General features: G+C 38.1%; 1 protein-coding gene across 2 annotated transcripts in view; it reads left to right on the top strand.

Annotated features, from left to right (window-relative positions):
- Positions 1 to 7,304: 7,304 nt before the first annotated feature.
- The window catches only part of Atg101 (autophagy-related protein 101), an 80,588-nt gene continuing 73,951 nt past the window's right edge, over positions 7,305 to 13,941 (top strand). For both annotated transcript variants that reach the window (XM_090387446.1, XM_090387447.1), the window contains exon 1: positions 7,305 to 7,532. In XM_090387446.1, the coding sequence (XP_090243572.1) occupies positions 7,503 to 7,532 (30 nt within the window). In that variant the 5' untranslated portion in view covers positions 7,305 to 7,502. The remainder of the gene's footprint in view (positions 7,533 to 13,941) is intronic.

Below are 13,941 nucleotides of genomic sequence, written 5' to 3' on the forward strand. Positions count from 1 at the left end.
TTTCCAGATGTAACCCCATAGTTTACCACAGAATCTTATTTGAAGCTTCAATTTCTGGAAACTCGGCGAACTGTTCTTAATTTAAAACTGTTGTACCATATCTTCGCTGGTTCAACCTATCTGCCGGATCTTCTATGTCATATTGAACTTTCTCTCTCCGGCGATGGCTACTAGACGGAAGACTACATTCCATATCGGTAACTCTAGATTAGAGATATCCAGGAACTCCTTCTTCAAAAGAACATTGGCTCTCATGAACAAGTCTGACTTGGATATGGTTTTGAACAAGAAACAGTTTCACAGAACTATTTGGAGTAGGTTGACTGGTTGACGGATGAGTTCTGGGCTAAAGCTGTCCCATTTAATTCGTGTGTGTGTGTGTGTGTGTGTGTGTGTGTGTGTGTGTGTGTGTGTGTGTGTGTGTGTGTGTGTGTGTGTGTGTGTGTGTGTGTGTGTGTGTGTGTGTGTGTGTGTGTGTGTGTGTGTGATGTCTCCTGCAGCGTCCTGCTCTCTGCGATTTTTCGTCGCGCTGGACTTGACATCATGAATACCTTTTTTATTTCCGTGAAATGGACTTTTCCCGTTTGAATGAACTTTCATTGTACAAAGTGCGAAAGGAATTTTCCCTGATTCTTGGAAACAGGCAGTGCTTCGACTCATCCTAAAAGGTCCAGATAAAGATCCTACTCTACCCAAATCTTACCGCCCCATTGCTCTTCTCCCGGTCTTGGGAAAGGTAATGGAACGGCTGCTTCAATCCAGATTATCCACCTACTACCAGACAGCCAACTTAGACTCTCCAAAGCAGTATGGCTTTAAGCCACGATGCTCCACTGAAGACGCTATGAACAATCTCCTCAACACAGCAAACTCAACCACAGAAAAATATCTATTGGCTATCTCCATTGACTTTGCTGGTGCCTTTGATTCCATCTGGTGGCCCAGCATTGTCAGGAGATTACGTCAACTCAATATTCCACTCAACCTCTACCGCTGTCTCCAGAACTACCTCTTCAACCGCTCAGTAACTGTTCAAACAAATTTTCAGAAAACCTCCCGACCAGTTGTTAGAGGGTGTCCACAGGGCCCAGTTCTTGGGCCCTACTTCTGGAACTTGATACTAGATGAATTCCTTCTTATGGATCTAGGTCCTGTGGACTGCATGGCCTATGCAGATGACCTCATCCTCCTTATCAAAGCTGATTCTAGAACTCAGCTTGAGCAAATTGCCTCCCCTGCCTTAACGATCCTCCAAAATTGGGCAAACAACCACAAGTTAGTCATCTCTGGGGAAAAAACGAAGACTATTCTCCTCAAAGGATCCTTGGACATAAGAAGACCGCCCCAAATTAAAATCTCTGGGCAGACATTTGCAACTCAAAACAGAACTAAGATATCTAGGAGTAACCTTCGACTCCCGATTAACATTCTTACCTCATCTTAATTACCTCTCCAACAAAATACGTCGTTATACTGCCACGATCGTAAGAATTAGCAGAGCAGACTAGGGTTTGAAGAGGAGGACTCTCATGCTACTTTACAAAACCATCTTCTTACCAGCTGTGTGCTATGGTGCAGCCATATGGTTCCCTCGTGCCATCATTGCCCGTAATAAAGCAAAGCTACATACAATTCAACGCAATATCCTACTCACTGTGACTAGAGCTTGCCGCACAGTCAGTAATCCTGCCCTACAGGTCTTAGCAGATACTCTTCCTCTGGACCTGGAGGTTATTCGTCGTGGCCTTGCATACCGCATAAAGAGAGGAATTCCCACCAACATTCTGGATATAACACTCGATCTAGCTAATGATCCAAAAAACGAAATGAAACAGATTTACTCTAAGCTCTTCCGGCATTGGCAAAGATCTTGGGAGCAAACAACCAAAGGTGAAACAACTAAAAGATTTCTTCCACAAGTTATGATAACTGCACCAAAACCTCCTCCGTGGTACTCACCAGGCCTTCACGTCTCGTTCTTCCTCACTGGTCATGGATCGTTTCTGGCCAAGCTGCATGCCCTGGGTCTCACAGATTCTCCTCTCTGCACATGCGGCGACAATGAAGACTGGATTCACCTCATGTATAATTGCCCTCTTTATGATTTACCCAGAAGTCTCCTAATTACGAGAACTGGAAATATACCCGGTGGGCAGGAACATCTCTACATAATTGACGAAACCAACTACAAAGCCTTCACTACTTTTGTCCAGACTGTATTTGAAATGCGTCAAATTCACCTACAGCAAACTGTTCAGCGTACCCCCATCTTATAATGAACCCAAAACTCAATTCACAGAACATATCCTGAATGGAATCAAAGAAAACACCAACAGGATATTGATCTTTATCCTGACCTAACAGGAATCTCTCGGCGTTAACAAAGGAAAGTAAAAAAAAGGAAGCTATCTTACAAACCCACCAACCCAAAAAGGACTTTTCGACAATAGACACAAGAACTCCAAGCAATCCTTGTGCTTCATGAATCCATGTGCCTCCTCTCATCCCCTAAGAGAAGATTATACAAGGCCTCTACCCAGTGTGGGACTCTGCTCATTGCCTACAAGTTACACTTGGCTGAAGAAGATTAAATTGCTGACACTGGGCCCTTGCCCAATGATGTGGGACCCACTCACTTGCTGGCACCTCTTCTCTTGGAGGTGTAGGACAATATCTGATTTTCCTACTTGTGTTGGAACTCACATAAATACTCCTCTGGGAGTGGGACTGGCATTTGACCTTTCAAATGCAGGGTCATGCTTAGGCAACCTGAATTTGTGGGTCACTTGACCTCACAATCTTTTCTCTTCTTCCTGAGGTAGGGTGGGCTCCCCCCCTTTGGGGGGGGAGCCCACTCTACCTCGCTCTCTTTCTTCTCCTCAATCTCTCACCCCTTTTCCTATTTCAAAAAAGAATTTTTTTTTTTTTTTTTGGCCCTCTCTGAGAAGCTCAGGCTAACCCCAGGGTCGGCCAGCCAGAGTTCTCTTCCCACTTGCCTGGTTTGGCTCCCAGTGCCATTGACGGTAACTAGCAGTCTGTGGTGTTCCACAGACCCTAGGCTAAGCGGCCAGATGAACAACATAGCCCGCACTAAGCAAACATGAACATACACTAACATATGCTATCTGGCCTTGACAGTACTGTCTTAGTTCACAAGAGATTCAAATGCGGAGTTGTGCGAAAGCACCGGTGCCGCTTGTCAAAAAACACTATGTCACTATGTACAAAGTGTATTATTCTACTATTTATTTTTATGTTTTGTACAATCTTTGTTCTGTTATCTTTTTTTCTGCTCTGTTATAGACTTTAACTGGGCGCATGCCTATTTGTATATTATATGTATATTCTATGTTAAAAATAAAAATAATCAGCGTGGGGAGCCTGTGAATTTGAATCAAACTGGTCATTTCAGTTGTCCTTAACCGTGGAGGAAGTTAATGTTTGTTTATGGCCCATTTTAAGAGCCAAAATTCAGCAGAAAAAAGTGGCCTGATCGTGCTACTGGCAGCTGATGCCCATACCTCTGCAGCATATAAAAGCGGAGAATATACTATGGTGTTTATATTTTTTCTAGTAGTTGTGACTTCATTAATATAATGTAAATGCTGTTTGGCAATCCATCGGAGTCGAGCTACCAGGGTGAGGAGCTTGTCTATGTGGTAACTGAAGCAGAGCTTAGGATCAAACACAACCCCCAGATCAGTATACTTATTGACGATGGGAATAAGGAGAATTACACAGAATTGGCTGAATATAAGAAGGCGTTTTCTTTAAAGAGAATATCATAAGTTCAGATTTTTCTGAGTTTATTTTTAATCCGAACTGGTTGAGGTAGTTTTCAATTTCCGTGAGTGTATTATTTATTGATCCTGTTATCACGAGAAGATTATCGTATGGAGAAATCGGTGTGAGGAGCTTTATATCATCCGCATAACAAAAAGTATCATACCTGGACTCAACAAGTGGAGAGATAAGTGCTGTAAACAAGAGCCCAGATAAGACCACCCTGTGTCACGCCTGAAGAGATACTTCGCTCGTATATGTACCCATGGACAGTAAGCTGGATTATTCTGTTTTGAAGGAGTGACATGAGGAACTGTAGAGTGTCTCCCTTGATAGTGGTCTGAAAGTAGCTTCAGCATTGCAGGAACGTTTATAGAGTCGAAAGCTGCTTCAAGGTCTACATAGGTGATTGCAAGCTCTGTTTGGGATTCAAACGCAAAGAGGATAGAGATGGTGGTGGCTACGAGGTTAGCCACAGCGGATCTATGCGGAAGGGAGTAATGGACTTGGGGAGGCTGATGTGGAAGAAATTGTTTAGTTAGAACGGGGAGAAGGATTTTCTCAAGAGCTTTAGACGACTTGAGGCATTGGAGATTGACCAGTAATGCTTAAGAAGTGTAGGAGATTGAATTTTGGGAATAGGCTTCACAAGGTAGATGTTCCACTGCTGGGGAAGGAAATGGCTTGACAAAACAGCATTAAAAATAGTTAGACGGGGATCCAAAATATATGGGCTAAGACATTTGATAATGAATTGGGAGCTTCCGTCCACACCTGCTGTAGCAGAAGCTAATGTAGAATTAGTGGCAGCAATAAGCTGTCTCCTGGAGATTGATACTGCAGACTGAGTGCCAGGCGGGATTCTAATTGTTGGTGTATGAAGATTAGGACATTGGTTCAAGATTAAGGGGGAAATCAGAAGGCCGCTCAGAATAGGGGCATTTTCCTCTAAGAAGGGTTCCAATTTTATCTTGAATTTATTTAGTACAGGATTTTCATCCGAGGACTGCAATTTTGCTAGAATGGTATTCATTCTCTAACAGTGTTTTTGTTATGCAATATATCATTTACATAAAAAACAAAAATGTCCACAGAACATATTATCAATGCATATAGAATAGAATTTTTAATTTCAGTATGACCTACATACAATTAGTCCCGTCACGGCATGGTCGTGGCAGGGGTTTCCAATACATATTGATTCACATCCATAAAGATATAGGAGATAGACACATAAGAAATGCATATTACATAATATACATCCAGACTATTGGAAGGCAAACGCAGAGTTCTAAATTTTCAGCTTCGTCAGGATTCCATTTTGTCTTTTTTTTTTTTTTTTATTGGTAACCACTTCTTGAAGGTCACCGTCGATCCCTTGCAGCGAGGACAGCATTTGCTTTGGCCAGAATATGTCAATAAGTATTATCCGGTTATGGTTTGCTAGCAGGTGTGCTGAAGACCAGAGATAAGGGAGAGGAATGTGCGAAGAGTAATGATCCCAGAAATTCAGCTGAAGTTTATAAGCTTGCTTCATCATTTGCCATTACTAATACTAATAATATATTCAAGGCATATAGATAACATGCTTTCAAATAAACGCTTGTGGTCTGAGTGTATGTGGTCCTCTTAAAATTCACGGATATCAGTTCAGTTTACGCCTCTTCAGGAAGTCCTGTCAAATAGTACCTAGCAAATCGATCGTAATGAAAATTTCCTTTTTTCAAGAGAAATAGTATATAAACATTTCTTTTAGGCTTTACACAGGCGTTGAATAGACAGAAAAAAAAAAAACAAACAAAGAGCATTTTATTAATTGTGTGACCAATTTGATTGGACACTATGATGTAGTCATAAAGGAACTGGATGCAAAAAAATAATTTTGATGCCATATACTTGGATTTTAGGAAAGCTTTTGATACTGTTGCACATTCATGACTACTGTACAAATTGGAGCAGTATGGGATTAAGGGAAAGTTGCTGTAATGGATGAAACGGTGGTTGAGTGGGAGAAGACAGAGAGTGGTTATCAATGGACACTGCTCTTCGTGGACTAATGTTATTAGTGGAGTCTTCGGTGTTGGGCCCAGTGTTGTTTTGTACATTTATCAGTGATATTGATGAAGTTATATCAGGCTTAATGTCTAAGTTTGCAGATGATACGAAGATTGGCAGGGTTGATAATGACAGTAATGACAGTACACTACTGAAACAGCATCTAGAAAAGTTGAGCAGATGAGCTGAAAGGTGGTAACTGAAGTTTATTATCGACAAATGCAAAGTATTGGACATAGGTAGCAGTAACCCCAGAATAATATACCAACTGTGCAGTACTATACTCAGGGAAGTGGAGAATGAAAAAGACCTGGGGGTAATCGTTCAGTCAAATATAAAATTATCTGGGCAATACCGATAGGCTGCAAAAGTAGGTCATGGGGTCTTGTTAATGATATGCAGGAATTACGAAGTGATTATCCCGTGGTATAAGACGTGGTATAAGTGGTCAGGCGACACCTTGAGTACTGCATACAAATCTGGTGGCCCCATTTTCGGAAGGATTTAGAGCTGTTGGAACGAATGCAGAGAAGGGCAACGAGATTAGTGAGTGGAACAAAGGGTTTCTCTTACCAAGAAAGGTTAAGTTTTGCAAATTGCAGTGTCTGGAGACTAGGCACGTGCGAGGTGATATGATTGATGTATACTAGGCCTTGAATGGTTTGAGCAAGCTCAATGCTGATGGCGTTCTTCCTCTTGCTCAGATTTCACACCTGAGGGGCTCTAAATTCAAATTGAGGAAGGATAGTTGTAGAATAGATGTACAGAAATTTGGCTTTAGCCAGCGAGTGGTTGATTGGTAAAGAAAGAAGTTTTGTTTTCTGGGAAGGAGGGGGGGGGAGAGTTATGTAGCCTTTTTTTTTGCGAATGCAGCAAAGAACCAGGGGCTCATATTTGGTGAGTATGGGCTTGGCACACCCAAGGTCCTGAGCTTCTGGATATCATCATTCTTCTCTCTTTTGGTGATTCTCTCTCTCTCTCTCTCTCTCTCTCTCTCTCTCTCTCTCTCTCTCTCTCTCTCTCTCTCTCTCTCTCTCAGGGTACTCAAAATTTTTTTGTGTAGCAGCATAAGCCTCAGGCTTCCTTGCACCATATGGATAATAATAATAATAATAATAATAATAATAATAATAATAATAATAATAATAATAATAATAATAATTGCTGGAACAAGCTTCCACCTGTCATTGAGGAAGTTGAGAGCTTTAATAAATTCAAGGCAGAACGTGACAAACTTTACGAGTGAATGGATGGGTAGAATGGGAAGTTGTTTTTTTTTTTTGGCTGATGCTGTGTAAGCTTGCTTTCTTGCATCACATGCCTCTACTAATGTTAATTCTAACGTAAAAGAAATTCTATAGTTCTTGTGCTTTATTTTATTTTATTTTTTTTGTAAATTTTCATATTACTTCTGTTAATATCAAAATGTGACGACAGTGTCGCTAGTTTCACTATGCAATGGAGTATCGAAGAATATTGTTTGTTGATGTTTACTGTTTATGTATTTTGGTGAAGATCTTTTATGTAATTGGAATACCAGACTTATTGGATTAAAATATGTTTTGTTGTGAAGGAAATATGTAGATAATTAGGGACGACATAGGCTCGAACAGTAGGTCCTGAAAAGAAAAGTAAAGAAAAGTTAAAGGTTGATAGCAGTGAAAATGAACGCTAGAAATCACGTGTTTGAACTGGTGGGTTTTTTTTTGTGATTTATATATTATCATTTCGTTTGATGTAATATTGCTTTTTGTTTGGAGATTTCATTGTACGATAGTTAGTTAGTTCTGCTCGGATTTTTTGGCGCATGGACATAATGCGCAACTGTCCTTCAGGTAACCGAAACTTTGTTCCTTTTTTTTTTTTTTTTTTTTTAATAGAACCATGAAAAGTAGAAATTAGTATTGACAAGTCCATCTCAGAAAACAGGCTTTTAGGGGGAACCATACTGATTTCATTTTCCTACCCCTTCTGATAATTTTGCAAGTCATTTTTTAAATTTATTCATACTTCCTACGTCTCTAGTGCTAAGTGCAAATTTATTTCCAACAGTTAGTTATTCGACTGCTGAAGGCAATTTCCCCGTTCCCGCCTTCAGCCATTTTTCAATTTAAATGTATGTCCCCTTTTGTTTGTATATTGGAGACATAATGGATACAGAATTTGAATATAGGGAGTACATATTGTACAGAAATGACAGACAGGACAGGAGTGAGGGAGGAGTGATGCTCTTAGCTAAGAAGCACATAGAATCTAAAGCAGTGTACCCAGATGATACAAGTGGCCAGTGCATTGTTGAGTAAGTTTGGTGTGACATATTCACTGGGAAAACAAAAATGCAAGTAGCGGTATGTTATAGGCCTAATGACTGTGATGAGTATAACAAATAACTTTACAAACAGATGAAATGGGCCAGTAAATCAGATTATCTTATAATGGGAGATTTAACTCTCCACATATTGAGTGGAAGTTGGTCACTTATGCAGTAGCAAAGTTTTTGTGGATTTATTGGATGATTTTTTCCTACACCAGCACATTAGAGAGCAAAAGGAGAATTTATCTGATTATCAGCATTGACTCCTTGTGTTTTAAAAATCTGCAGACAAAAGGTGATCACAGGCAGTGATCACTGTGTATTGATGTGGGATTTACTGAAAGATGTAACAACAGTCAAGGGGAAAGGGAAGGGCTGTAGCTTTCCTAAAGGTGATTTCATTAGTGTAAGACAATTTTTAAGTTCTGTGCAATGGGACCAACTGATGATGCTACTAAAGCAAATTGTAAATGGGAAGCATTGAGGGAAGTAATTTAGAAGTTAGAAGGCTTTTTGTACCAACTAAGAGATACTGTTTAAAACTCAGTGCTAAATGGGTGTCAGATGAACTGAGACTTGTAATAGAGAAGAAAAAAAGTGCATGGGATGCATAAAAATTATCAGGTGATACAGAAGCTTGTAGTATATATTAATTAGTCTGTCATCAAGTCACAAAGCAGATTATGAGAATTCTCTGGCAAAGAATGTAAAGAAAAGCAGCAAAGGCTTCTATGCTAGACAAACATTTGGAGTGAATGGGTGGGTGAAACGGGAAGGGTGGGTTTTTTTTTGGCTTATGCTATATAATCTTGTTTTATTGCATCATATGCCCTACTAACACTAATGCTAATTAACAGTAGAAGGAAGGGATTGGATCACACTGGACCTCTTGATGTCAATGGGTTAAATGTTGATGGTCCTGCCCAGGTTGCTGACAAACTGAATAGGTATTTTGCATCTATATTCACACATGAGGAATTCTTTAAGGGAGAAGATGCAGAAGTTTATCAAACTCTAACGAGGAGCTAAATGGCTTTGATAAGTGAAAGGAAAGTGGAAGAGAAATTCTTGAAGATGGACATAAAAAGGCTCCAAATCCCGGGGTGGATGGAATCTATTCAATTATATTAAGGGAGCAAATGAACAAACCCTTAGCCATAATTATGAGAGCATACTTGGATTCAGGAGAGGTCCCTATGGACTGGAGATGTGTGAATGTATCCCCAATTCATAAAGGGGAATCAAAAGGCAACATGAATAATTACATACCGGTTAGCTTAATATCTGTTCCAAGGAAAATAATGGAATCGCTGGCTAAAGAAATAATGCAGGACCATCTGAACAGGCGTGCAGTTATACTGTAATCACGGCATGGATTTGTTAAGCGGCAGTCTTGTCTAACCAATCTAACCAATCTTATAGGTTACTGTGATGCAGTGACCAAGGAACTGGATGCAAAATATAATTTTACAGGAAAGCCTTTGATACTGCTGTACAAACTGGAGCAATGTGGCATAAGGGCAAGTTACTGCTAAGGATAAGGAGATGGTTAAGTGGAAGAAGACAGATTAGTTATCAGTAAGCACTGTTCTTCATGGACTAATGTTATTAGTGGAGTTCCTCAGAGTTCAGTGCTGGTCCACTGTTGTTTTCAATGATATTGATGAAGGTATATCAGGCTTAATGGCTAAGTTTGCAGATGATGCTAAATTTGTCATGGTGATTAATGACTGTTGATGATCCTGCTCAGACAGCTGACAATCTGAATGAGTATTTTGCATCTACATTCACGCATGAGGAGTTATTAAGGGAGGAGAATGCTAGATTATCAAACTGTAACAGTTTGTAACAAACTGTAACAACTTAATAATTTTGTAATAACTGAGAGCAAAGTGGAAGAGAAATTGTTGAAATTAAACATAAGAAAGGCACCCGGAATGGATAGGATCTATCCAGTTATATTGAAGGAGGTGGCAAATTAAGTAAGTAAACCCTTAGCCATAATTATGAGAGCATCCTTGGACGCAGGGGAAATCCCAACAGATTGGTGATGTGCAAATGTATTCCCAATTCACAAAGAGGTATCTAAGGGTACCACGAATAATTACAAACCAGTTAGTTTAACTTCTGTTCTGGGGAAAATAATGGAGTCACTGGTTAAAGATGCATTGCAGGATCATCTAGACCAGGCCTTGCCAACCCAAATCGTTCTGCTGCCGAACTACAAATTTTCCACAGGCTGCACATAAAATAAACATCTTTTAAAAATAAAAAATCAAATGCCATAAAAATTTATTTTATTCATTCATTTTTATTATATATCTACATCAATGAGATATTTGCTTTTCTTTGTGATCACTCAAATTTTTTTTTAAAATCTACTTCAATATCAATATTGGTAGTTGCATATCTTAATTGATTTGTTATTGAAGCTAGAGATTTACTTTTAATAAATTTCATTTTTGAAAATATAGTTTCAAAAACGTATGTGGATCCAAAGGGGCTCACAATTTTTTGTGCAAAAAATCTTAATTTGGGATACTTTTCCGCTGTCACATACATATTGTTTAAGTTATTTTCGATGTCATGGCGTGAATGTGTTTTAATTCATTGTTGCACTGTAAATCAATTACTTCCATCTGCAGAGTTTCCAATTTGAAGAAGGGAATGGGTGGTGGGGAATCAAAAAGTACAGCTGGACTAGTATTATATTTCTCGTTATTTGTCGTGCCTAGTGCAGTTAGTGAATGATTTACCGCTGATGTAGTCAGTAGTATAAAAATCATCTGGCGGGCCACAAAAAATAATGTGGTGGGCTGAATGTGAGTTGGCCAGGCCTGATCTAGACAAGTGCAGTAATAATTCAGATACAGCATGGATTTATGAAGGAAAGTCTTGTCTGACAAATTTGATTGGTTACTATGATGTGGTTACAAAGGAACTGGATGCAAAAAGTAATTTTGATATCATATACTTGGATTTCAGGAAATCTTTTGACACTGTTGCACTTGGAAGACTACTGTACAAATTGGAGCAGTATGGTATTAAGGGTAAGTTGCTACAATGGATAAAAGGGTGGTTGAGTGGGAGGAGACAGAGTGGTAATTAATTGACTCTGCTCTTCATGGACTAATGTTATTAGGGGAGTTCCCCAGGGTTTGGTGTTGGGCCCACTGTTGTTTTGTATATAGTTGGACCTCTGTATAATGAAATCAATCGTTCCCTTGAAAAATTCGATATACAGAAATTTCGTTATAAAGAAATATGACCTTTTCAGCAATGAAAAATACTGTAAATTCAGAAATATAGTAAAAGATGGGAAAGAAGTGGGAATGAATAAAGTTGCTAACATTTTAAAATAATCTATTAATAAATGTTAAGAAATGACTACTTACATGATGCCCACAATTTATAAGTACACTTTTAAGAATTATGTCGTAAAATATTTGGTTATTTTTTGTTGTACAATGGATTCTACTGTACACCGTTCATAAAAATGTTTGCATTTGTTTAAACTCTAAACACTCAGATATATTTTCTGTTACATTTTCTTCCCACTGAAGGCCTCTATGCAAAGTTTCAAATGCTGCCAACATTTGTTTGGAAGGTTTAATATTGCCCTTATTTTCATCCAACTTATCGTCGATATTGTGACTAGTTCTTTAAATATGCTCCAAAATGTTGGAGTCACTTGGATATTCAGCTACTATGACACCGTTATCAACTCCTAAAAATTTGTCAAGAACAATTTTTCCACTGATCAAACCTCGCTTAGAACTCTTTCCAAGATTGCTCAATGTCTCCTAGTAGTTCATCCCTCTCATCTCTGTTAATTAGCATTTTAGCAAAACCTGCTTTTGTGAAACAATTCTTAATCGTTGTTTCCATCACATCTTGACTCCACACTTTCACCAACTCTGATATGCACATCCACAAATCTATAACAGAATCTAGAGGTTGGTTGGTTTCTGTTCACAGTGCAGGCAACCCCCTGTGTAACACAGTACTTCTACAACACGGTTTGAGAATTGCGGCAATCCTCGCAAAACACGGTACTTATATACATGGTTTGAGAATTGCATGAAATCTCACATAACACGGTATTTTTGAGCTTCTGTGCTGGGAAAACCATGCTATTATGTTAGATCTAATTTTCAACGTTTCCATTCCTTTTGACTCGGTGGTTGTTATTGCCTTCGTGATATTTTTCCAAAGCACATTTCTGGAGGTCACTACCATAAAACAATAAAAACAATTTGCAGTTTCCAGTTTATTGGTCTTTTCTATTAGTGTAATCAATTATAAACGGGTAGTGAACTTTATCTTCTTGCATTTGCTATAGTACCGATAGCTGTAATTCTCTGAGTTTTCACGTTATTATGGTGAAATGTGTTTCTCCTTCCATGAAATATTCAATCATATTAAAAGCATAAATAAATTTTCAGAAACTCATTACTCTGTATCTCACTTGTGTGTATCTTGTTTGCAACTTGTGGGTGCTGTATTCTTTGTGATTAATTGCTTATTACTTATACTATTTTAAAGTTTTAAATTTTACAACAAAAAAAAAAGTCAGTGAACAGAAATATCAATTAGTTAGTATGTACATATTACAGTATGTATTAATTAAGCTATGTACATAAGTGTAAATTTATTTTTATTTTGCTAACTGGAAAAAATTCTTCTGATTTTCACGTATCATTTAACTTTGTTAATTGGTAAGGTAATAAAGTTAAATTTGTGCTTTATATCTAAGCAGGTGCTCACTGTATTTTTTTGGGAGATCCCTGGGTTAGGTTCTGTGCTATTGAACTTGTGCTTGTTTGAGACCATAAAAAATTGTGACTTCGAAGCGTGCAGTTCATGACTTTTAAAATAGAGCAGAAGGTACATGAAATCTAGATGCTACAGAAGAGATTGTGCTTAGCAGCAATGAAGAGGAAGAAAATTAAATGAGCATACATTATCTGACATATAAGTATCATAGTTTGTAAGGATAAGACATTTGTTCAGTTATTACTATTTAAGTTACTACTATTATAAAAATAGAGTTAAAATATTAAGTTATTACTACTATAAAAATTAAGTTTCCAATAGTTATAAAAAAAAAAGGTGTATTTATTTTAGCTATTGCAATGTAACTTCCTTTTTTGTACTAGTACTTAGTCCCATGTAACACGGTTTCGCGTTACACGAGATTTTGTAGGAACCAAACTACCATGTTATACGAGGGTTACCTGTATAACTTTTTTCAGTATGTGTCTTCAGTAGTGCATTTCAAATTCTTGATAATGCCTTGGTCTATTGGCTACAGTTAAGATGAATTATTCAGAAGGAAAAAAACATGCTTCACACTTGTAAGTTTCGAAATTACTGAGTGAAGGTGGGCAGGGCAGTTGTCCACATCAACGCAGTTTTTCTGTTTTTTTTGTCATCTTTCTATCGAAATTTAAAATCCACTGCTCAGAAATTTTACAACTACAACAAAACACCTTGTCATTCAAGGTGTTTTGTTGTAGTTGTAGTCCAACTCTAAAGACTTCATTCCTTTGAAACATCAGGATTATTTACTTTTGCCTGTTACCAAAAGCTTCAGTTTTTCATTACCAGCCATATTTGCAACCAAGAGTGTAATTCTTTCCTTACTATTTTTACCATCTAAACATTTATCACCTTTAAAAGTCAGTGTCTAGTTCAGCAAACATAAAAAATACTTTTCATAAACATTGAATACATCTTTGGACTTGTAGTCCTTCATAATTTTTTTCAAAACTGTTTCTTTCCAATGG

Source organism: Mastigoproctus giganteus, chromosome 13 (genome assembly GCF_048544385.1).
Source record: "Mastigoproctus giganteus isolate SK-2022 chromosome 13, ASM4854438v1, whole genome shotgun sequence".
Lineage (NCBI taxonomy): Eukaryota > Metazoa > Arthropoda > Arachnida > Uropygi > Thelyphonidae > Mastigoproctus > Mastigoproctus giganteus.